The sequence below is a fragment of the Echiichthys vipera genome (genome assembly GCF_963691815.1).
Source record: "Echiichthys vipera genome assembly, chromosome: 15".
NCBI lineage: Eukaryota > Metazoa > Chordata > Actinopteri > Perciformes > Trachinidae > Echiichthys > Echiichthys vipera.
In genome coordinates this window covers 21020265-21046728 of record NC_139840.1, presented here as the reverse complement: position 1 = coordinate 21046728, position 26464 = coordinate 21020265, and the positions used below count along the sequence as shown (strand labels likewise).

Sequence of the window (26464 nt, the reverse complement as noted above, 5' to 3'; positions counted from 1 at the left end):
ATTTAAATAAAAGTTACTATAATAATAATAACAATGTCAAAGTGCTCAGAAATCTTTAATAATTGTTCCATCCAATCCTCCAATAACTTCACTGAAGGAGCCCATATCAAAAGCTACTGACCTCTAAATAGAGAGCAATTGTTTAATTCTGGTACAGCCTTGGTCTTGTGTACACAAAACAGCAGGGACATTGGAGAAAAACTCTTCCCTTCCTCCACCACCACACAGTACAAAAACAGAAAATACTCATTCAGACATTTGATGGACTGTCGGGAAAACATCATGTATATTTCATGGGCTGTTTCCAATGCAGAGAATATTCACTACATTGATGGATTGCTGGAGATAACAAATGTGAGAGCCTACGATTTATGAACTGTAGAGAAAATAGTATGTATTGTAATGCACTTTGTGAGAAAACCACCCACATATCATTCCAGTTATTGTACTAATTGTACTATATAGATGTAGATGAACCCCTATCACACCAAATTTAGATTAATTATTAAGATTAATTATGAAACTATTTGAGTCCAGATGTATCATCTCCTATTTGGCTTTGCTTTACTTTGCACTTATTTTATTCATGCATGCTGCATGTCACAATATCTGTCAGTTTAATTGCTTTTGCAGTGAATTTTTTATTTTTATAAAATAATCCATTTCATAGACTTCCAGGAGACTAAGAGAATATAAAAAAACATTGTTCTGCTTTGTTATACCTGCCTCTCATATAATCAGTAACAGAGTATTGTGGCTGGGAGACAAACAAAAAGGCTTTAACTGGAAGTCAGAGCTTCAAAGATTTAATTATCTAAAAGATTTATTGTTGATTGCTTTATTGTATTCTCAGACATTCAAATGGACAAGCCGCTGAACAAAGAATAGACTAACTTTTTTTCCCCACAGAAATCACAATTTAATTATTTTTCACTTTCTTGCTCACTTAGTAGTCTGTTCACAACTGCAAGGTTTCCATAAAAAACTTTACAAAGGCAGCAATGGATGGATAAAAGGAGCCCCATCAGTCATTTACTTAAGAAATTTACTAAGAAATGGAGCAATTTGTCAAAGAGAATAATCTTTCCTTCCAACTGATACAATGTGTTTCATGATTTTGTTACAGGAACATTGTACTACAATGCTGAACAAACTTAATATTTGAACATACATTGGAAAAGTGACAGAAGTACAGTAAAAGAAGCAGGTCTTAAATTTGTGCTGGACCCTGCCGGAACATGACCCAGGACCTCTCAGATTGGGACCAGCACCTCCTTAGTCATGAAATCTGTAAACATTTTGTGTGATATCTAATGTTATCTGTTCTATCCTATTATACAGTAACATTAAATTAATCTTAAATCAATTGTTTGCCTATTTTGGATACATTTTAAATCCTTTTTTAAAAAGAGAGAGATGAGCTAACCTTACTGCAAGTGGATTAGGAAACAATCAAGGAGGAAAATGGTAAACCTCGGGTCGGGCTGTTCTCATGCATTTTTCATACATATAATAACAAAAAGTAATGTAGGCCTACTGTGTGTATTCTACAAATGTATGTCATTGCTATACCCCATATTAACAGAAGGGGATGTCGTATAGCACAGCGAATCTCCTCTTCAGGAGGCAGACTGGGGTGGTGGATGAGTCCCAAAACAGAAGACTTTCACCTGGGCGAGAGCGGTGTCTTTTTCCTGTTGCCGTTCATTTCCAAGACATGCTTAACCTAACCACAACCTTTTTTCTAATCCTAACCAAGTGGTTTTGAGGCCTAACCCTAACCGTCTCCTTTTGTTGGCTAAAAGCAGTCACGTAACAGTAGTTTTGGCGCCTAAAATCTAACCCACACTAGAAGCAACCACTGGTCCCTTCCTCGTTTTGTAAGATTGTATAATAATTTTTATGCAGAACTTTTTGTATGATATCCTAAGAACCTGTTGATAAGAATAACATTAGAGCTGTGAACGTACGATAAGAACATTTTCTGCTTGATCACATGCATTTCAGTAAATTTGGCTGTGGTGCACGGTAACACATCCCCCACCCCGACCTTCCTCCCTACATGGAGTTTAGCGGCTTTATGAATCTCAGCTGATTGACATCATTTTTACAGTAATAAATAAGTTGATTACTTACAGTACATCACTTTTCATAGTTATGTGTACGAACAGTGAATGAGGACAGCCTGCTGGTGGCAACCACATTCATACTTGCTCTCACTTTAGCATTCAAGGTGCCTAAATCTGCTAACATTCTGCCCTGAGATGATATGTAATGTAATATGTTGAGGCCTGCAGCACATGACTTGTGGATGTTGAACATGTCTGCCCCATCGAAATGAATGAGGAACACACCAGGCCTGACTGCTCGCTCTAATCCCAGATTATCTCTGCCAGTCCAATCCAGAAACAGAGAAAAATTGGCAGAAGAAAGGGGATTATTTGACAGTAGAGGGGGATTGTGGAGGGATTGTGGAGGGATGTGGCAGTTAGAACACACACCTACTTGTTCATAAACATCACTCACCATTCACACACTCCTTCTTCACACACACATACATAACGGCACATATTACAGTCACAAATGCAGTTTCAAAGTCAGTGTGCACGGTTCATACTGAGCTCCATCCTGTCATCACTTGTTCATTCATGTGTTGCATCGGCACAAGAGGCAAATGATCACAGCAGTGACGCGACCCCCTGACAGCGACCGGCTCTTCGGCCCCTCCCCCCACCTCTACCTTTTCATTCATGTCAGCCCTTGGGGAATCATTAGTAAAAATCCCCCTTCGCTGCTGCATGATAAATAACCCTGACCTGCCCTGTGCTTGTTGCATGCTCCACAGCAGCTACCTTCAACACAATATCAGCTGCACTTCTTCTTACTATAATTGATTTTTTTCTTTCTGTCTTATGTGCTAGGCGCTCTGCAAACAAAAGTGTATTGCTTTGAACAGCATGACTTCCTCTGTTTTTCACCAAGTGAAAACAATGCAACAGTTTACACCATGACAACATCCTTGAGCTCTAGCTGACCATTCTATCTTTTTTTTTTCACAAACAAAACGACACCATTGTAAAGTATAAAAGTAGTTACATTTGGAATAACCCGAGGATAGGGTGAGGGTTGTTTTAGGCCCTATTCGGACGGGACGAGTGCAATGTGGGGACGTGGGGTAAAATAGTCTTACCTTAGGGTGTCTGTAATATAAATGGCAAATTCATACAGGATTAAAAAATTCCTGAGTTACTCGATCTACGTGCTGTCGTCATCTCCATGTGGCCATGTGCTACGTAGCTTCCTGGTATCACAAAATTAAGTAAATATGACGAAATATCAACATATGTTTTACAGAGGGTCATATAATACGCTAATAATTATTGACATTGTGCCGCTTTAGGTGGGATGATAACGGTCGAGGAGAAGGGTAAGAATGGGATCAAACATAGTCTTGGTGTTGCTAAACATCTGGAAACCTGGGGGTCAAGACTTACAGCGTTATTATCCCACCACGCATGTCGAAGTGTCCTTGGGCAAGACACTGAACCCCGAAATGCTCCGCGCCCTGCGCATGGGTGTGTAAATGTGGTGTGAATGGTTAGATTAGATTGTATGTAGATGTCCACTGCCATCAGTGTGAATGTCTATGTGAATGGGTGAATGTGACAAGTAGTGTGAAAGCGCCTTGAGTAGTCAGAAGATTAGAAAGGCGCTATATAAGTACATTTACCATTTACTACCTGGGGCTAATGTCAAGCACCTTCTGTTAGGCGGTGATGCTGAGTCAGGTGGTTTTGTGTTAAATATATCCTCTGATATTTCCAGGTGCCATGCAAAAACACTCTCATGCTACATCTTCTCTAAATAGAATTGTATCCAATAACATAACCTGGGCATTTCTCTCTCCAACTAAAGCATTAAACATACTGTATGGTATAAGAGGCATCCTTACACCAACAATAACAAGTTAGCAGCTCACACCTTGACACAAGGATGGAACATTCAGGGGGAAACATAAAAATGGTCTGTGCACCCTGATTCAGACTGTTGATGATAAGAATATTTCATGCGAACCTTGACACCCTGAGCCTCCTCATATGCAGTGCAGGACTCTTTTAAAACGACAAATATTCTCATAGAACCCTTTCCAGAGTCCGTGACAAAACATCTTTAAAGCATTCTACATCCTTTATCAAAGGGAAAAACTGAGCTGATTATATACTCTGGAGTATTGAAAGCAAAAGGACGGCTTGGGCTCCATCCATCAATTTGCATCCCACTGCCCTTTGTGCAAACACATCTATTTGTGCCATTATCAAATACACTGCTGTGAAAACAGCACTGTGTCCACAGGAGAGTCTGCATTTTCCACAATTACTAGTGCTGAATGCAGAGATGTTGAATCGTCTCTTTCTAATCTACAGGATGAGTTGCCTGTGGCTTGTTTGAAATGACATTTCCTGCCGTGCACAAAAAAATGGCATCATCTATTAGACCACATGCTTTCACCATTACCATTATTTCAGACCATAGTGGATGCAAAAGGTCTGCCTGCACCAGAGTCTTCTTTAGTGTAGACAACAGCACGTCCTGGAGACCAGTCAAGGGTTTCACAGCAGATGTAGCATCTTGGGTTAAAATCAGAGTTTTATTCCCCTTTCATGTGCAAGCTTGTTAGATTGACATAACAGGAGAGCCTCTAGTTTTCCCCATGCATCACACATTGAGAAATATGTTGTTCAGAGTTGGAGGGGGTGTGAGCTCCGAGACCTCACTGAGTACATCACTCATCTGCTGGACATCAGTAAGTTCCTAGATACTGACCTCTTAAACCATAATGTCTAATTTTCAAGGATTCGACCAGGAACTCCATACCATCCCGCCTCTTTTACATTCCTATCTCTTATCAATCAATCATCCCTGTCAACTAATTTGCCACAACAAACATGTCAACGTATGCTCATTAATGGGTTTGTATAATATATTACGAAATATAACATTCTATTTTACACTGTGAAACTGCGACGTGGCACATGGCCGTGATGGTTAACTTTAGGGAACAAAAGTTGAAGGTTAAGTCTAGACACTAACGACTTGGTTAAGATTAGTAATTAGTTGGCTACTTCCCCTGGGTGAAAGTCCTGTGATTTAGGACCCATCATCCACCCCGACCCTCCCACCTACGTGGATTTAGTCGCTCTTATACTACATCACCTATTTCCTTTCGTCATCCAGATGTAATAACGCTACAATTATAATAATACATCCATAATACATCCAGTGTATTATTTTTCGTAGCTATATGTACAAGTAATGAATGAGACTAACCGAATACATGATACAGCCCTCTATGTTCCTGAGGCACTTCAAGAAGCTTCTGTCAGAGGATTTTTTGTACAGCACATTCTGTCCCTTTCTAAATGAGAAGAAGCTTTTAATAACACAATAACCCACTACAGGCTTTTTTCATGAGGGTCTTATTGACTTTTGTTGAGCCGTATGCTGCAGAAAGCTATGCTATTTTAATAACATGACAGGAAAAAAAATCCTGTGTAATTCCCTTATAGATTTATTAAATCCAGGTAACACTGGCTTACTGTTTTTCTGGTAGTGGCATAGGTCATTTATATATCATAATACATCAACATCTGCTGTTGGGTTCGTGTCAATTCATTGACCAAACAAAGGTCTTCACACCTCTAAGTTTCATTAAAGTTTAATTTGTGTATCTTGGTTGTTTTTTTTCTTTTAAATTTGATTACAATTTTCTTTCTTTACACATGCAAGGAGGCTAGGGAGGTAGGTTGTTGTTTATTATATGTAATTAATTAGTCAACACTGTAACGTTAAGACACACTAAATTAAACTGGGATCAACTTGATCTTCATTATCACTTTCTAAGCACAGCAGTAGTCTTCACTTGCAAATGTGGTGACATCAAGCCCCAACCACAGCGACTTCCTGGTTGATCCAATACAGAAGTCCCAAAAATTGCAGTTCGCTGAGTGTCCACTAGGGGCAGTTTGCAGAGTAGAGCAGTTTCTCATTGACCCCCATGTTAAACATGTTTTCACAGCACAATTAAACCACTTTAAGGCCTGGTACAAAAAAACATAATAGTCTGTATGTTTCATGTCTCCATGGTGCGTTCAGACAAGATGCTATGGCTGCGATTTCAAGTAACTTGCCCAACACTTCTTTAGCCAAACACACTTTTGACTATACAAGAGCTGTATGTCTGTGCTGTTTGCACATATAACCAACCTCTTTAACTGCCCAAGCACATCTCCAGCAAAAATTAAGACACCTTTATATAAAAAGTGTGGTAAAGAAACTGGATTACTGGTTATGGATTCAATGCTGCAAATATTGGTTCATAATATCACAAATACAGAGTATTGCAAGTCATGTCCTTTAAGCAATAATTCACATTAGAATAACCTCCACATCTCAGAGTACATTAAACCTGTGGCCCTGTGTATGTAATGGACTGCCACCCAATAGTTTGTGCCTGAGAAATCAGTAATGGGAAATTACCCGAGGAAACATACTGTGTGCTTATGTGCTTATCTCAGTGTTTACCTTCAGTTGTGTCATCTGTCAATGACATCATTAGGTTCAATCATGTGTGCTGCACCTCTGTGAAACATCAAAACAGGTCACCAATTGTGAGTCCCTGTTGTTTTTTATTAGTTTTTTTGTGCTGTTATTTACCTCATGTCACTTCTGCAATTTTTTTTTTCTTTTTTGTGGTCTGGAACAATCCGCTGTCCAATTGTTCAGAGAGCTCTCTAATCCATCCTTAGATTTGAGTCGTGCAGCGCAGCCTAATAGGATCGTAGTATTAACCGTGATGACAATACCACCAGCTGTCGCAGAGCCCCCTGTTGGCCACCAGGAGGAACGTGTTGGGGGGGGTTAGAGAGAAAGAGAGGGAGGTGACTGACAGAGAGAGAGAGAGAGAGAGAGAGAGAGACACAGATAGACAGAGATAGAGAGTGTGTGATGCTCTTAGTCTCATGTGGAATAATCAAGGAAGCCGTTCGGAGAAGGAACAGAGAAACTCCTGAAGTGCTTTATTTTTGGACTCTTTCATTTTACTTTTCACCCCCTCTCTGTTAACCAAATCCAAAACTTTCTTTCTTACTTGTTTCTTCTCCCTCAATCCAACTTCTCTTCCATCAGTCTGCATCCATCTATCTCGCCCCACCTGCTGCGACCACACTCTATTTCCTTCGGAGCAGTGGCGGCTCTTGGCTCTGGGCTGGTTCTATATGGCTGATTAAGTGGTCAAGGAGGGGGGCTTGCTCTGGTGGTTTTCTCTGCGGGAGGGGTGCAAAGTTGCAGTCAGGACCAGGACAAGCAGGCGGAGAAGGTGGTGGAGGAGGATGGCGGTGGCTCTGGATGAAGTGTGGGGGCGGGTGAAGAATGTCTGCAAGCAGAACGGGCTGCTCATCCTGTCTGTGCTGGCCGTGGTCATTGGCTGTCTGCTGGGCTTCTTCCTCAGAGGCAAGCAGCTCTCCGAGCAGGTCAGTTGGTTCAAATGCCTGGAGATTATTGTGACGCCTGGTTCCCCACACACTACCCACCTACCCACCTGCCAACCTGCCTGCCTGCCTGCCTTATCTCCCCTAAAGTGACCCCCTGTGTCCTTCTTAAATGTTGCGATGGATCCAGTCACCACAACTCCTAATACAAGAGATTACCCGATTCCCTGTTCCCTGCATCTGCCTCTGAACCTCCACTTCATGTGCTACACCAACATTTTTACAGTCCAACACTCAAACATGTGATACAATCTTTGCTAATTAATCCCTGGAGGCTTCCCCGAAACTGCTCAATGCTTAACCCCAACCCTAACCTTAACCTAGATATAATTAGAACTTTAACCGTTAAACACAGATAATGACCCCCCCACACACACACACACACACCACCACCACCACCCTAACTGTGTGGATTTTTGCAATGATGGGAGATACTCTTAAGTCCACATAATGAGATAAAATCAAAATATGCAAACTCATACCACGTACAAATAATAATGTTTTCCCCTGTTTCTTTATATAAAAGCTCTTAGTGTATCATCGTCCATTTAATTCTACCAAAGTGTAGGTTTCATCATTGCAATCAGCCACACTAGGACCATTAAAGTGAAAGACAGGACGAAGTAATCAACAGTAGATGGAAAAGATGTCACCGACGATGGCTGTTGAAATTTCACCTAAGAGACGGTCATTAGGTTCTCGATCTCACTCAAACTGGTATTGTAACGATTATTAAGAAAGATATAGCATTAAGAAGGGTTGTCTGTTTTTGATGAGAGAAAAACACACTACTTGAGATTGTGCTGTAGCATCTTGAATGGAATTAAATTGTCTCATCTTAAAGCCAATTATTCTGCTGCAGCAGGCACATTGTAATGGCAAAAGACATCTCCAGATGCAAGGGGACGTTTTTTTCCTGCTTTTTTAAAATGTGAAACTGTATCTGAGTCACTCAGAGGGACTATAGCCTGGGGAGATTAGTTGTCAATCACTCACAGTGACATGAAGGCAACAACATACAATTCGTGTTCACTTATATAATTCACACATGACTGAATGGGAAGGGGAATTAAATAGTTAGGGAATGCTAAGAGGCTACAGATGAACAGAGCAATTACATTTCTGCAGGCAACTGGATTATTATCTCTCTAAGCACTTTAATAATGAATGAATTTATGGTAAGGAAAGAAAAATGTTGCGGAGTATGTTTTAATTTAACTGAAGATGACTGATTTGTCCTATTGGAGGTGGTGGGTGTATGCAGGATTTTGAATGTATTGCCATTAATATTTGAGCATGCCTGTGAAGTCAAATGAATTCCTGGCGAGGACCCCAGGGAACTTCACAAGTGTGCTTTGCAGGTGGTTTTGATCCATGTGTCTGGTGCCAAAGCACTCCTCGGCCTTGCAACGGCTGTTTTATATAGAACACACATCTCCTATAAGAGGAGTCAGTTGGCATGTGAGCGAGCTCACATCACACAGTGAACAAAAGGCTAATCCCTGTATCCTCCCACATGGTCTGGTTATCATGCTGCAGAAAATAAGTGTAGATGCAAGTTCTCTTTTAGTCGTAATTTAGCCTTGAAAATATTCATAGTTAGAGTCCCCGGGGCCACAGGAGCAGACGACCACTTAAACAAGAGGTCATTGAACACAATAACACACAGTAACCATTAAAAAGCTTGGTTTTATTCAAAGCAATGTAAGTAATGTGTGAGTATGATGGGGACTTTTTTACACTTCATGTGGGGCACTCTGCTGGTTTCCCCATTTTGGACTCTTTTACTGCAATGTTGCAGGACATTTGAGGAAAAATAATAATACATGTAATAAAAAATCAACAACATACACAAGAGAGATAAAAGTTCAAATGTAAAGGCAGAGAAATAAAAGTAGTTAAAATGGAAAGAAGAAGTATTAGTTTTTAAAAGAGAGCATAGCTGTTTTGTGTTTTGTTCAGGAAGAGTTAAAATACCAGCAACAGAGGATTTGGGAAATAACAGGATTGTTAAATTTAAGGTGTAAATACATCCCCAAAGCAATTTCAGTCAAAAGTAACTGGACTTGGTTATTAGTCTAGGACAGGGGTAGGCAATTCTGGTCCTGGAGAGCCACTGTCCTGCATGTTTTAGGTTTCTCCCTACCCTAACACACCTGAGTCTAACAATATTCAAACTGTGACAAGCTTCAGCTGATTGAGATCCAGGTATTTAACCTCTCACAAGGCCGATGATGTCACTGGAACCTTTGTGCTCCAAATGCCAACGATCGTCGCTAGAGTGGCAGTCGTTGGTGTAAATACAGTGATGCAATACAGTTACAAGTAGAGGTTTGGAGGTTTTAGAATCAGAATCAGAATCAGAAATACTTTAATAATCCCCCGGGGGGATTATTTAATAAATGTGTTTCCGAAATCCCATTTCTAAAATGTCCAACAGGTATAAGTGAGTTGACTTTAAGGAGGTGTTGTATTTTGTTCCAGGAGGTGCACTAAAATCAAAAGCTTTTTTTTCTCATGTTCAGACCGACTTCATTACACATGAAGCAAAAGGTCCAGGAAAGGTCCATTCGAGAGACAGAGCAGTTAAAGTAATACAGTAGTTTTCCAGCAGTGACTTTATAGATCAAAAGACACCGGTGAGTGCCACGTCTTTCTCTTGGAGAGAAGACCACCCGACCTTGTCATATAAAAGCATAGATGTATTATTAAACCTCAAAAGGGTGCTACAGTGAAGCCTTGCAAGTCCTGTCAGACTGATTGCAACGTGCAACCAAAGAGAAGCTGAGGGAAATTATCGATTTATTATTAGCACCATCTGCTGTAACCCTCCAAACCCAGAAATGTCATGGCATAAGCGTCAGACGAACAATTCTCATTGGATTGAATAGGCGCCTTTTTCAGTCTGTCCACTCTCTCTAATAATGCACTCATGTATAAAATACAATCATGTACAGCACATGTTAGGATAGCACCAGAATGGCCTTTGTTACCATTGAGAAACAAAGGTCGTTCTGTGTCTCTGGCCATGAAAGAGCTAGCCACTTTGCCCACACTGAGCCTTTCAGGGTGATTTTTTCCCTCTCTCAGCAAGAAAAAAGAAAATAGTGTAGGCTAATTAGCTTCTGAGGAGCATTTCTCAACAACCCTGAACTCCCTGACTTCTGAACAAACCTGTGGTCACTAATCGAGGAAAGTCCATAGCAAGTGGTTCCTTTTTTTTTTAATTGGGTCATACAGGTCACATATGGAGAGGAAGAGAGCTGAATAATTCAGTTGTACAAAGAAATACTCTGCTTCATAGAAAGAGGGGTTTCCAATGTGTGATGTGAAATGAAGAGGGTGGGGGCAGATTAGAGTTGACTGTGTAGCAGCTGGCAGGGTGAAGGTGAAAACCCAGGTGAGGACAGTCACACTCACACTGCGTTAATGAATATAAGACGAAAGCAGCGCTTTAAGCGTGTTTGTATGTTATGGTGTTGAAGCAACGTGTGTGTGTGTGTGTGTGTGTGTGTGTGTGTGTGTGTGTGTGTGTGTGTGTGTGTGTGTGTGTGTGTGTGTGTGTGTGTGTGTATATAACACAAAAGACTCTTTATTCTAATAAGTTCAGGTTCATCAAAAAACCTTTGCATAAGTCATCAACAAAATGGAAAAAATGGCATAGACCTACATTAGTATGAGTTAAAATGGCAAGCTAAATGAAAAACAAACAAACAAACAAACAAAACTGAAAGAATATTACAGCATGTGAAGTTAAAGAACCAAATTGATAATGCAAGGTTTCCTCAAGAAGCAATGCTATTTAAATTGTCATTTAAAAGCTAGTGCAAAGAAAATATCAAAAAGTAAATAACAGCACATATTCACAGTTCTGTACCTTGGACACTGTCAATATCTTACAATGCAAGATTATTCTAGGGTGTTTCTTAAAAGCATATTCTTCAGTCACAATGGTGTTTTTCTCAAGTGAAAAAACTGTCTCGACTCTACCGCCCAGCTATAGTTCATAATATTATCTCAGCTGTTATCGGTCATAACACAATCACTGTCTCAAATGTCACTCAGACAGGGATTAAAAAAAAGATTGGACGCACAAATGTAACGACCAGCTTTAGGCATTAATATGTCTATCTGTATACAAATACGATTTACCAGCTCAAAGACGTTACGTGTGTGTTGGTGCGTGTGTGTGTGTGAGTGTGTGTGTGTGTGTGTGTGTGCGTGTGCGCGTATGAGTGTACCAAACGTCTGCCACTGTGAATACTTTGTTCCCAGACTGACATACAGCAACATATAACATGCACATGAACCTGCCACCACTCGCCTCATTCTCCACAAACACACAAACACACACACACAGACACACGCACACAAACACGCACACACACACACACACACACACACACACACACACACACACACACACACACACACACACACACACACACACACACACACACACACATACACACACACACACACACACACACACACACATACACACACACGCACACCTCATCACAACCAACTCAGCCATTTGGCCTAAAAGCTCTGTCACTCAAAAACAGAATCAAAAAAGCTTTTATTACTCCATCCTCTCACTGCACAGATGTGCTGTACTTACATTTCTGTTTTGTTTTTCTGTTCTGTTTTTGCCGTATAAAACAAAGATATAACCAAATGTAACACGTCTCTCATATGGAAAATAATATCCGTATTCTAATCAAACATTTGTTGCTGTGATATGCAGTATGTCTCAATGATATCATCTGAATACAAACCGCAGCCATACTTCAAAATTCATTTCTCCTGAATTTTGAGCCATCATGGCAAAAGATGGGGGCATGATGCATGCATTTCCGTGCATTCCACACAGCAATGCATCTTCAGAAAGGGTGTTCAATATGGTCGGAAAGATAGTGTCAGAGAAGAGAATGAGCATTGGACAACTCTTCCCTTTTCTCACTCCTTTCCTGCAAATGGAATTACACAGGACCGGCCCACACCTTTGTTCCATCAAGCATGGTGCTGCATTCGTATAAGCCTCCGTTGATTTAATTTAGCATTTTATTAATTTTAGGGGTTACAGTTAGTGTTAGAGTTAGGGTCAAGGGTCAGGGAGTAGTTTTAGAGTCTACATAGGCCTATTTTCCGGGGAATTCGGCACTTATTGTGAAAAAAATAACAGACTGGGGAACATAGGATGCTTTCTGAGGCAACGAAGCTGAAAACGTGTCACGCATAGACAGAAAGGGCCTTATTTACAGCTAGCCAGCATCACCTATTAGCCGGAGAAGTCCTCTGGCAAAGTGCTGAACTCTGTGCTAGCTCTGGTTACTGTAAGACCAACAAAGTCAATCGCAACCCCGGAGTTACAATTCTAGGACGGAGTTAATGACAACTTCCCAATAAACAATGAGGCTGATGCTGACGCAAAAGCTAACGTCATCGGTAGTGTAAACAAACCAGGCTGTGACAAGTCAGTTGGTTTACATTACCGTGACGTTAGCGCCGATGCTACCGCTTAACTATAGTAACTGATAACTGATAGTGTTATCACATGTAATGTTGCATTCTAGGATTAGGCAAACTAAAAGTACCTGTCCAGCAGAATCTCTGCCCCTATCTCATCACTTTTTAGCTCCGGATGAAGCTGCATTAGCCTCTTGCATCTTGCCTCTTGACACATCAAGATTTTTTTTAGTGCAGCTCTTTGTGAAATGGTCTTCTTTTAGCTGTTAGTTTTCTCTGTGGGAGCAGCTGGGGTTGGAGTCCTTGCTATCTCTCACGGACCACTTGCTCTGCAGAGAGGCGCGCGACTTGCAAGCGGTGACAGCGGTAGGCAAGTGAAAGGGCTGCTGCGATGATGACGGGCAGGAAGCTCGGCCGAATAAAATGATTGGTCAGACTTTTAACAGAAATATAAAAGACTTGAATATTGATGAGTTTCAACACCTGGTGGATTTCTTTTACATATGAGTGTGTCATACGCTTATAAGGAGCATTTTAAGATTACAAAAGAAAAGTGTAGAAATGCCAGAAAGGTAAAAATGGCTTTTAAATATGAATCAAAAGTATTTGACATGAAAATGTTTTCGTAATGTACTTATTTTCTCTGTTACTTTCATTCCTTTAAAGTCTCCAGAATGCAGGAAACAATGTCTCAAAGTTGACAAGTATGTGTGTGCAGCTCAGCGCAAACCACAGTTAAATAATGCCACTAAATAACAAAGTAGTTAAATAATGTTTGACACTGTGTCCAGTTCAAGAGCACTGTGGCAGATAGCTGTTCCATTTCTAATTAGCAGCACAGCACTTTGTTCATTGAAGTTTAGAAAGAATGAAGGACACTACAAGCTCCGAGGACATCATTTATAATACGACAATGGATGATAGACCGCATTGTGGCGCTTATAAAGTTATAAGTACAATAAAACCTTATCGCCATTATTATTTTTGACCTTGTAGCATCCTTCTTTCTTTCTAAACTGCAAAAACACCGTATTTTTCAGAGATTGCTGCAGAAATAATAGCCTGCACAGCATGCAGCAGCGTCCTGAAGTGATGTGGTTCAACAGGGAGTGTAATTCAAAACACTATTTTTCCAATTTTGAATCCCATAAATCTGGGACTTTTTTCTCCTAGATTTGCCACTTGAATCTCATCTCTGCAGCATGTAGCCCCAGCCATGAGGAGGCATAGTTGTGAGCCGGACCTGTGACTTACCATGAGCATTTCTCTCTCTGTCTCACTCACTGAGGAGGACGAGGCATGAGCAGCTCTCGTCATGCTACATGCCAGAAAACGTAATTTAATGTAGCTGTAAATGTTGTCCAGGTGGTAATGGTAGTTGCAGGGCTGCTTATATATGCTGTACAGCGCCAGAAAAAGGTTTTGATCACAAAAATGTTTTTTAAAGGATGTAAAAACTGGTGCCTCCTGGGAAAATAGTGAGGATATAGTAGTATCCTATACAAGCATAGGAAAAACTTTCTCTGATGTTTGATTTTTCTTACCTCTGTACTAATTGACCTATTTTATTATATTTTTCCAGTACGGCATATCAATGCCAGCTTCCAAATCTTGATAAAACAAAGTCTGAAGATTCATAAAGATGAAGCTACAGTATGCAAAATAACCTAAACCTTAATGTCAAATTATTGAAGATAAAATAAAAGTCTGCTATCTTTAGGAACCACTGGATCAACTGCCACAAACAATTCCAACATGTATTGGATGGATTGCCATGAAAAAATATACAGACATTCAATGGTTTAGTGCAAATTAGCAAATTTTAGCAGGCTAACCCACTAAGTTAAGATGGTGACATTTATAAACATGTGCATGGCTGCAGAGTCCTCAGCACCTTATAGACCTTATAACCCTAACCCTAACCCTTATCCCCACCACCCCCACCTGTTACGTAACGCGCATCCACACGGGGAAAGCAAAGTCTGTATTTCACTTCTCTTTTTCAATCACACAGACACACAGAAAGCATATTAGTTTGGCAACAGGTCGTCTATTATTGTAACTGGAAAGACAAAAGATCAAAAACATTTTAAGTGGTTAAGAGGTGAGAAAAAAAGGAGCATAAAAGAAGGCAGATTGAGACTTTACAACAGTAGGGTTTTTTTGGTAGTATTTCAGGATATTGAACATTTTTTAATGCTTTATAAAGACGAGCAAATCAATCTAAAAGTCAGCTGTGAACTAAAAGCCACCGCACAATGTGTTCGCTCCATTTTTATTCGTTCCTATTTGAACTTTAGCGTCAGCATTGAGAGCAGCAAGAACTTTTTTTTTCTTTAAAGTACATCCAGATTCTTTTATACAACTTACAAAAGCAGGTCTGGTTTTGAGATGAGCATCTTAATTTTCAATATTGCAACATTGTTTCGGTGATTAAAGCCTAATCTTTTAATATGCTTGTGGAATTTGACATCTGCATGAATGACATTAATTTTCTTTTTTATAAAAGTTAATACTTAAAAGGTATAGTTTTACATTTTGCAATATACTTTTTTTGAGATATTTCGCTGACAGATTTGAATATGGATACCTCTCCTGTGTATGTATAATAAATATAAAGCCACCAACAGATTGTTACTGTTATCTTACAACTTAAAGACTTGGAAAGAGCAAGGCCAGCTGCTTTCCCATGTTTTTTGTCTTTTTGTTAAGCTTAGTTCAGCATTTGGTGGCTCTCGTTTCATACTTTACACACAGCCATGAGAGTTTTCTTACCTTCTCATCTAACACTCGGCAACAAAACAAATATGTGCATTTCCCAAAGTGTCAAACAATTACAAGAAATCAAGAGAGGCGTTAAAGTATTACCCACTCTTTTTAGCATCAATACCCCACACTCTTGTATGTAAACGGTAAAAGCTTGCAGAACAGTGAGTATATTATATGTCCTTGGTGCAGAATGAATGAGATAAAGTTCATCTAGGACTGCATCATGAACAGAAATAATGAATAATATATGAATAAATTCATGAGTGCCAAGGATTGATCCCTGTGGTACTCCATGACATGCATTGTATGTTTTTCTCAATCATGCAAATAATAAATTTTTGATTGTCAAACCCATTTCTTCAGTTTGTCTCATAGTATGGTTTGGTTAGTGCGGTGAAAAACCCCACCGCAATTAGCAAATTTCACTACATGTCCCTTATACAAAAAGAAATAATGCAAAATACTTTCATATTTTCTTTGTGTATATAACTTTCAGTGTTTTTTTCTTCTACTTGCAGGAGGTGAAATACTTCCAGTTTCCCGGGGAGCTGCTGATGAGGATGTTGAAAATGTTGATTTTGCCCCTTGTTGTATCCAGGTAAGAACAAGACAGCTCCACACACGCACACACACACACACACACACACACACACACACACACACACACACACACATATACACACACACATATACATACACACACACACACACACAAACACACGCATACGCAAGGACTTACACGCAAACACTTGCATGTTGTGAGACAAATGGTTAAATAATTGCATCAATATTTGGTTGGATGTTGATTTTCACTGAAGGAATGTGATTGAGAAAAAAGGTGGGGTGGGCAACATAAAACACACACACACACATATATATATATGTGTGTATATATAAAATATGCTGGAGATCAAAATTAGTGCAACTTATTAATACTTGATTTATTCTGAAATATTGTTATTTTTTATCATCCATTATTTGATAGAATATCCTCTGTGCTTATACCACTGTTGTACTAACATGTTTTTTTTAAACAACCAAGGCACTTCAACAAAAACCTTTATTTTGTGAAAAAAAACAGTGAGAACACTTTCAGATACATCCCAGTTATTGGTGTTAATGTGGCACCTGGTGACAAATTTCTTAATTGTTGGACACATTCTATTTATCTGGCAGCTCTCCTGGTTACTTTAGATGGCAGCTGCTATACAGTGACTGAAACCCTGAGACAGCAGGTTGTTCAGATGAAGGTCAAAGGGACGACCCTCTCCCATTAGAGAGAGGTTGGACGTTCCAAGTCTGTGACTTCGAGAATTTTGAAATTTTGGAGGACACATATTAATTTGAGTCCCTCAAAAAGGCTGGTCGTCCACAAGTGCACAGTGGACAGGATTATGGGGAATTGGTTCAACACTGCACATGGAGTTGTTCACCAGTTAAGAGCTGAACAGGGCAAGTATCTCTTGTCTCTTCGTTTAAGATGATTTGGACCAAAAGCCCATTTTGCAGTGACCAAACCTCTCATCAGCAAGAATAATAAAAAGGCTAGACTTGCCTTTGCTGAGGAGCATGTTGTGTGGACAGAGGAGAACTGGTCCAGAGTGCACTTCAGTGATGAGACTACGCTCAATTCATTTGTATCTGATGGAAACATTATGTTGGGCGTAGGACTGGGGAAAGACTGAACCCAAAGTGTGTAAAGAAGTCAGTTAAATTTGGAGCAGGAAGTGTCATGGTTTGGGGGATGTTTTCTGCAGCAGGAATTGGGCATTTTGTACAGCTACATGTCAGGGTGAATGCAAATGTTTATGTGAACCTCCTCCTGCAACATGCAATACCTTCACTGCAATTGTCTCACAATCAGCTGCAATTTTCATGCAAGACAATGCCCCCTGTCACACTGCAAAACGGGTTACACGGTTCCTTGAAGCAAGAATATTAAAACAACCATAGATACTCTCTGGAAAAATCCTTGGCAACAGAGTAATGTATAAGAAACCCACTACAGTTACTGAACTGTGGAAGAGACTGAAGAAGAATGGACCAAGATCAAAGCAGAGCAGTGTGAGAAACTAGTGATGTCCTGTGGGCGCAGATGTGCGGAAGCCATTCAAAGCTGTGGCCTCTACACTTCCTGTTCATTTTTCAATCCTATAGAAGAAAACATTGTTTACAAAAGCTTTAGTAAACTTAACAGTAACCATTGTGTCTTTTCTGACTCAGTGGTTACTGTTTTTTTTCACAAAATAAAGGTTCTTTGTTGAAGAGCCTTGGTTATTTAAAGAAAACATGTGTAAGTACAGCAGTGGTATAGCCACAGCTGATATTCTATCAAATTCTGAACGATAAAAAAATATCTGTATTTCAGAATAAATATGATTTATTCTCTAATTTAATCTCCAATGTGTATGCTTTAATATTCTTCTTATTACTTTGACCTGTTGCATCGACGCCCTATAGTTTTACATGGAATTATTTAAACCAAATGAAAGGTAATTTAACTGAAACATAGAGAGGACATGTCTGCAGTCACTTAGTGTAACATTGTGACTCCTGGTACTTTCCTACACATACATATGATTTGTTTCTGCAGAATCAATTTGCAGATAGCACGCTGTTGCCTCAGGCAGTGGTTTAAATCACTTTGAAAATGTACTATCTGAGAAACCAAGGCTGCTGACCCAACATGCCAAACATATCTCTTTGAATCAAGGAAAAACAGTATGAAGAAGAATTCCTTTATTAGTCCCGCAAATGGGGAAATTCAATTTTCACTCTATTATTTTTCATTTTACACACACAGGCCCAAAATACACACACAGACAGGACCTATATACACGCCACGAGCAGTTGGGGGTTTGGTGCCTTGCTCAACAGCACCTCAGCAGTGCCCAGGAGATGAACTGGCACCTCTACAGCCACCAGTCCACACTACATTCATGGTCCACACAGGCACTTGAACCAGCAACCCGCCGGTTCCCAGCCAAGTCACCTATGGACTGAGCCACTACCACCCCAGTTACCAACCAGGGAGCTACTTCAGTGTTCTGCTGAGAACATCGATACCGTATCAGGATGAGGTGTTTCTAATTACTTTGTAATGACTTCAGAGAGAATTCATTAGTAGAAATATTTGACCCCTGCATAGCACGAAGTGCAGTGTGCCAATACACATTCCATTAGAGAGACATTTGCTGAAATGAATGTGAATTAGTTTATGTACTCCAGAGTGGAAAAAGTACTTTTTTTATTGCCTCAGAGACACTTTGCAACACACTAGCTGCAAAATGTAAGCAGCGCTTAAAAAACATAAAGAAATACAATAGTTGTCAAGGCTAAATCAAATAATCTGCCTTTCTACCCACTCTTTACTTAGAACCACAAGTTCAGGCTAGTGTAATTATGAAGGAGGAAATTACTGTAAAAACACAACACAAGTTTATTTGTGAAGCTCCTTCCAACAAAGCAAAGTGCTTTACACAGAACGAGTTAACAATAGGCAGACAAGACAAAAATATAAAAGAAACAAAGTTTATAAAGAGAGGAATAGAAGATACGAATAAATGAAACTTGAATAAATGGATTAAAGAGGATTAATAATGAAGTGAAGCTGCAGAAAGAGATATGAAAGAATAGTTGTGAGTAGAGTGTAATTTAATGAAAGGCAGTATCAAATAGGAATACTTTAAGCACACAAAGCAGCCTGGAGGACATTTTAATCACAAATTAAATGAATATATTGACAGTGCATGAGTATCTAAGCATGTACCGTACATTTCCCTTTGATAATATAACATCCTCACAATTCCATCACAACTTTAAGCTTTCGCCTACAGGAGTTAGTTCCCTGACTGTGCATGACTGTATAACATAGATAAAAAGCACACCCTAAATAAAACTTTTTTTTTATTAATGCACAAAATTACCTTTTTCAACATCAAGGATAAAATAGTAATGTAGCTCTGGAGGCATTGTTAGAAGTGCATGGCCTGTCGGATTCTCCAGTTTGTCTATTTTCAGCCCAAAGCTCTTAGTTGCCTACATGAGGTCAGTGATGTCACACACGTAAAAAAAAATCCCAAAACAAATCATGCAAACGCACCGGTTACATGCAGGGTGCTTTGTGCAATAAGCTACTTACAATCTATGCAACAGCAAAGACTGGATGAGAAGTTAATCCTGCGTCCGTCACTCTGTCTCTCTCTGCCTGTCTGTCCGTCTCTCTGTCTCTTTCTCTCAGTGCTTCTGTGTCTGCCTCTTGTGTGTTTCTCTTTCTGTCTCAATCTATGTTAAACACAAGGCAAAGGCCCATAGGAGTCCATGTTTGTGCATTTATTCATACTCATGGTCCACTCCCCCCAGTTTCACAGATTCAGACAAGGAGATCATTTCAATGCAGGTTTTCTGCCAAACATCAGACACATGAGGGTAAGAGATGTTAATTGTGACTAATATGAAAAAGTGCATGCGCGCAGCTAAACCACTTCAGCACACAAGAATGTAAAACACAATCAGGGCAAACATTTAACAGGCTGCAGGAACTCCTGTTGAAACACACACAATGTTCTCGGTGCATGCCTGTGACTTGATGGAGACAATAATGGATAATGAAGGTGTAGGGAATGGCTTGATAATTTGCAGCTGTTGTGGTTCTACTAATTTCCATCCATCTGCTCCCATCCACTCGAAGATGATTTGTAGCATATCTGCATTTATTTGCAACCCTCTGCAGACATGCACGTCAATCCAGTTACAGGCACAAACACCGTCTGAGTCGATATATCCTGCTTTTCTCTCTGTGTCTCTTTTCTGCCATGCCAACTGATGGCAGCAGAATGTATTGGGATGCAAAGACCGGCTGGTTGACATGGTGCATGGTACAGTAGGGCTTATCTAGGGGGTGAATATCCGCCCCAGCCGTATAGCCTGCCTGTCCCCATTTTTCCCCCCTCCCAGCGCCATCTGCGCACCAGCCAAAGCGGAAACCAGATTATCCCATGAACGCGTCATGCAGAATCAATGGCCACTCCACTTACTGCCTCCTTAATTTCCATGTTTCTTTTTATTTTTGGGTTTTTGAAATTTAAAATGCAGTTTTATAAATAGAGCTAGAGTTTTTGGGGGGGGAAATGTATGCGTTCTTTCTTTGTGTGTAGTTTCTAGTTAAAGAAAGAATTAACGTTTTCGATAAAGCCCCTGGAAGCTCTATGCTTTGACTGAGTTCTAAGGTCAAAGGTGAAGAGGAGTTTAATGATATGCAGCGGCCGTACAAACATCAAACATATGGTTGATCCAAACTGACAAAGGAAATGTAAGAAAATGAAATCATCAACCACTGTTGTTATCGGTGGCCTTCTTGAGTATGGTACACAGCATCTCATGAAGATTAAAAACAGTTTGTGCATCTAATTATATTTGTGGAGCAGCATATATTTCCAATAAAATACAATTAATTCATTAATTAATACAAATTAATTTAAATGTAATGTTTCATTTTCACGGGGCATCCAGAATTGAATTTCATATCATCCGCCCAGTTTCTGGATTTAAGAAGTAGCACTAGTGGAAGAAGAGGATTTCTACTAGATAGTTTTGATCTTCTTTTAATGTTTTTTTTTAGTCTATAATAATACTCAGTATTTTTTTTACTAAGCACTGGTGAAAAGACTTATTCCTGGCTTCACCTTGATGTGGCCTGTTTCCCACTTCCGTAAGACTGGATCAATATAGGCTGATAAGCCTGGCCTTCATTTGAATTGGGTGCGCTTCTAAACACTGACTTGTATTGACCTCTTTGCAGCCATTGAGTAGACTTTATCAACATGAACTGACTTGCACCTGATTTCTCAAAACCACAAATAAATCCAACATATTAACGATTGGCGAGGTTCCAGGTCTACTAACACTTATTAATGGACTGGCAAGGGATTGATTTGGAAGGCCTTGACGGGAAGAGTTCCTCATGGAATAATTGTGACAGCCCTTGGTGTTTGAGAGTGGCGCAAAAGACACCCTTGGGCGTCTGTAAACCCATCTGCAGCATAATTAGACACTTAGAGTAAATGCTCCGGGATTAAGCGTGACAAAGTAAGTGTAAGGAGGAAGTTGGGGGGTGGATGGGTCACACAAACACAGGACTCTGTCACCCAGGAGATCATGGTTCCTGTTGCGTTCATGTCCCGGTGTTTCCCATGTGTCACTGTTATTTTAAACTCAACCGTGACCTTTTCCTTACCCGACCCAAGTGGTTGCGTTGCCTAAATCATGCGTTCCCTGTGTTTAAAAGAGGGACCGTAGTGGAGGGTAATAGTTGGATTTTTGTCCATCAGTAGTCACAATTATTAATCAGAGCTGGCGAAAGATTCTTGTTTTCTACACCCGCAAAATTATGAAGCTGCCAATAGAGTGTGACATGCATCAAATGGGGAAGGTGCCATGAAGTAGAACATCAATGTGGCCTATAATGACCCGAGCTGTTGAAACAAAGGCCACAGTGTCATTACCCGGTGTCACTACCACATGTCATGGATAACCCCTCTCCAAGGAGCCTCGGCCTTCTTTTTTTTCATCTACATGAAGGATTACTCTTAATGCTCTTGCTCGGCGAAGGTGCAGCAGGGAGGACTGTAAGCCCCATATGGTCCAAATGTCTTGTGGCAGAACGTGTGCTCGAAACCTCATGATTGAGGCAGCTACACATGGCAGGTCACACACTGTAATCTCACCTTGACTCAGATATCAGAGAGGGCAAAGAGAGGTATTTCCTGTCAATAAGAAGCAGAAAAGCAACAGCCCAAGTACATTAAAAGGTGTTTGTTTAATTGCTTGATATATATTCCATATATTCCAGGTAATCACTGTGTAGCTCTTCCAAATGCTGGTTTCCAACCATGGGGGCAGGAGGGATCAAAGATTATTAAAGATAATTAAAGGAATAAGAAATATACTATTATTTATGACTACTCTGTCATTTTCAGTTTCATTCATAGGGTTGTGGGGTCTCCAGTAGACATTAATTAATGTTAAATGTGTTATGTGAAAGGGGATGCTCGAGACACACCCACGGATTATTATCATTATTATCTGCAGTTCCTCTCAGCTCTGCAGAGCATTTTATCTTCAAGTTTATTGTTTGTTTTTTCAGTGTGCTGCTTTAATCAGTCGCATTCGCACTACTCGCAGCAGGCAGTTGATTTCAGAGAAAAAGATCTATAAAAAAAAACAACCTGTACACTACATGCCCGGCACCAAACAGCAGGCAGACAGACTGAGATTAGCTGGTGAACATCGAGCATTTAGAAGCTAAAGAGCCAGATATTTCCCTCAGGAGAGAACTAAAAGCACTGAAGTTATAGCAATTTAAAATGTGACAACATGTTGTGTCCTGCTTGTGGGTGCAGGTTAAAGGAGCCACACACACACTCTCATGCCTATCCACATTGTGTTAGACATTAGTGGAATTATATGTGGACATATCATCCCTGTATGTGAGTGGCTGTGATTCAAAATAAAAAAAACTCAAAGAGTATTTATGCCTTTCTTTACTTCACCTTCAATGGAATAAAATACAGAACCTGTTTAAAATACCTTTTTCACCCATCAGCTGCCTTAATCCGTGATTATTTAATCCTTATTTATACGTATATACAGTAACTGTGCTATAGGGACCAATGTGTCTTTTCTTCATTTTTTATTTTGATTTTTACAAATAAATTAATTACTGAAAGCGCAATTATACATATGTTTAAATACTTTTGTTGCTTATTTCTTATTCTACTTTATTTTCTTATGTGTATTGTTCATTGTTATAATTTATTTATATATTTTATTCAAGAAAGGAGCTAATGCAACGGCACAAAGAGTTTATGTTTAATCTGCTGATGAAAGTGAAACTGAGGTAAAAAAAAAAAACAGTTTAATAAACAAGTCGTCAATCAAATCAAATTAATTTTAAATATTTTTTATATTTTAGTCCTGCATAACTATTCATTTGATGACGTTTTTAGCCACTCACTCTGATTTTTCTCTGAATCCGTTTTATAGTTTCACTCTGGCGCCTCACAAGACAGGAAAGACATCAAAAACTCAAGATGAGACCGGAGCAGCAGAAACATTTGACTGATATTATCATCAGATTGAAATGCACAGAGTAGGGAGGAGGAGGAGGAGGTCATGCGGTAAATCCCTGCACTAGCAAATGTAATGTTTTCCCCTTTGATCTCCTGGCTGCAGTCTCCGCGTTACCAACAAAAAACTCTGAAGCAGACATCTGGACATACAATTCAGTTGAAACCGTTTTGTTTATGTCATTTCCCAGAAAATTAATGTTTTGCCCTCATCCAGCTCATCTTGACTTTCTACTTTTGACGATCTGATTGTCCTGGCTGGAGGTCGACTAATGCCTGACCAGCAAAGGGAAAGCCCCCAACACTGCTGCAGCTGCACTTGTTATCGGAAATACCAAATGGGGGGAAAGTGTATTCACACACACACTTTGTACATTTATGACATAACTCCAGTCACATGGAACTTGGGCGTGGAAAAACCTGTGGCAGTGAATCTCAATAGGTGTAATAGATGGGAATAACATGGTTGGTGGACGACTTTACTCGTCTTTGACGTGGTCTGAAATAACTGTGATAAGAGTTCAAATCATGATGGTTGGTGATCACATCCTGGCTACTCCAACTAACTACTGGCCCCATAATTATGCACAGTCATGCATTCAATCTAAATGTTTCATGTCAAGGGCAGCAATTTACTGCCAATTGCATTCAAATTACCATTATATCTTGTGATCATTCAGTCAGTTATATATCTTGGGTCTTGGGGCTTTTCTTTAGCAGTAGAAATTAAGTGGTATTGGGGGAAAAATGTGTAGCTTATCTGTTGTTCATTCTGATCTCTTTAGACCTAAGCTTCCTATTTATTCATTTTGTATCATTTGTATGTGAGTTATTTCTCCTGAGGGTCCCTTAGGTGCAATAAGGAGATGAAATAAATGGAGGAGATCTGACCAGCGTATACGCCAGATCTTATTTATCTCTTAGTTATATAGCAAAGAGAAAGGAAAAGGGGGGAGTAAAAGAGGACAACCTACACTGCTGCTAAGGATAATCTTGTGCATACAGTAGTGTGAGCTACCAGTTTGTATATGTGATAAACTGAGACATAATGGAGGTAGAGCACTCAGTTGTTTGGTATTGTATGAGACTCATTTGAGGGCTTGTGCTACTCAAATTTTTAGCGAGAACTCTAGAAATGAGAGAACTTAAACAAATGTAGAGAACTTACACAAGGGCTTAGGGTTCACACTGCACTGAGCCCGGGGCTAAAGCAGGACATACACTGTATGGTTTTAGAAATGTTGGTGTTTAATTCATCTGTATTCAACTCATACTGTATGAGTAAATCATCTGTGATGTAAAGCCAAAGATCACCATTTATGTGCAAGAAAATCTGTTTACAGGACATGTCAAACTGCCTGACATGTCAAAAATTCATTAGAAAGTCTGACGGACAGTTCGGGAGCTGTTGGTCGGGCCATGATCACTCCTCGCTCTCTGTCTCACTGTACACTGCGTGGCAAACGATGCCTGGCAAGTCAAAAGTTTTAAAAAAACGTCTCAAATCATTAGTGTGTATGTCCAGTTTAAGGGAGCTTGAAGGCGCTCACACTGGCACAATCCACATGGGCTAACCCCGATTTAGCCTACTCCTGAGCATGGTTAACCCTTGGCTAAATGTTGCTAGTGTGAAGCAAGGCCAAGTAAACAGCTGAATGTTAACATTAATTAGTCCCAACTGACCTTGAACCCCAGTCGAGGACAAGTGTGGTGTGAATCACGTAGCTCTAGGCTCAGGTGTGTGTGTGTGTGTGTGTGTGTGTGTGTGTGTGTGTGTGTGTGTGTGTGTGTGTGTGTGTGTGTGTGTGTGTGTGTGTGTGTGTGTGTGTGTGTGTGTGTGTGTGTGTGTGTGTGTGTGTGTGTGTGTTTATAGAGTGTGAATGGACGCTGTGAAACTGTATCGACTGAGCCTTATTTTCCTAAGAACTGAGACAAATGAGACAATGCACAAATTCTCTCTCTGGTCTTCACTATTACTCATTTTTGTTTAGGAATTAAGTGACTGCGATCTCACCTTGAATTTCCCTTTGTTATGAGCTTGTGGTATAAAGGACATTCACATTTTTATTCAAAGAAATAATTTGTTTACATAAAAGACAAATGGTGACCCATCAACGCTACAGAGTTACCCAGAGTGCTTTTAGCCATTCAGCAGAAGTCCCTCAACATTTTTTGGAGATGCATTAGCTTTTCTTACCAAGAGCGAAGATGAATTCAAAATCCATAAATGTCAGTTTTATACTCTTCAGGGTTTTGCTGCTCCAGCCTCACTTAGTCTGGTATAGCTTCTTGTCAGGTTCAAACAACCTATAACATCCAAAACATAACAAGAGAGAGAAAGACAAGAGTTATGTTACTTGCAAGGAGAACGATGCGTTCAGTTACAATCTCCTACCGCTCTGAAGCACCCTCTGCCGAGCCCTTTCTTTTTATTTCCTTAAGGTGGACCCTTATAGTCCTAAGGGTGAGCGGGCACATAACCGCAACTCTTCACATGTTGCTCAATTCATTATCTTCATGAGTTACATGCTGTAAGGGAGAGGGGGCACA

General features: G+C 40.0%; 1 protein-coding gene across 1 annotated transcript in view; it reads left to right on the top strand.

The window, feature by feature from the left end:
- Positions 1-7388: 7388 nt before the first annotated feature.
- Positions 7389-26464, top strand: part of slc1a7a (solute carrier family 1 member 7a) — a gene marked incomplete at both ends in the record, with an annotated part of 35213 nt that continues 16137 nt past the window's right edge. Inside the window, 2 exons of the mRNA XM_083928841.1 lie at positions 7389-7529; positions 16307-16386. Coding sequence (XP_083784967.1) covers positions 7389-7529; positions 16307-16386 — 221 coding nt within the window. The remainder of the gene's footprint in view (positions 7530-16306; positions 16387-26464) is intronic.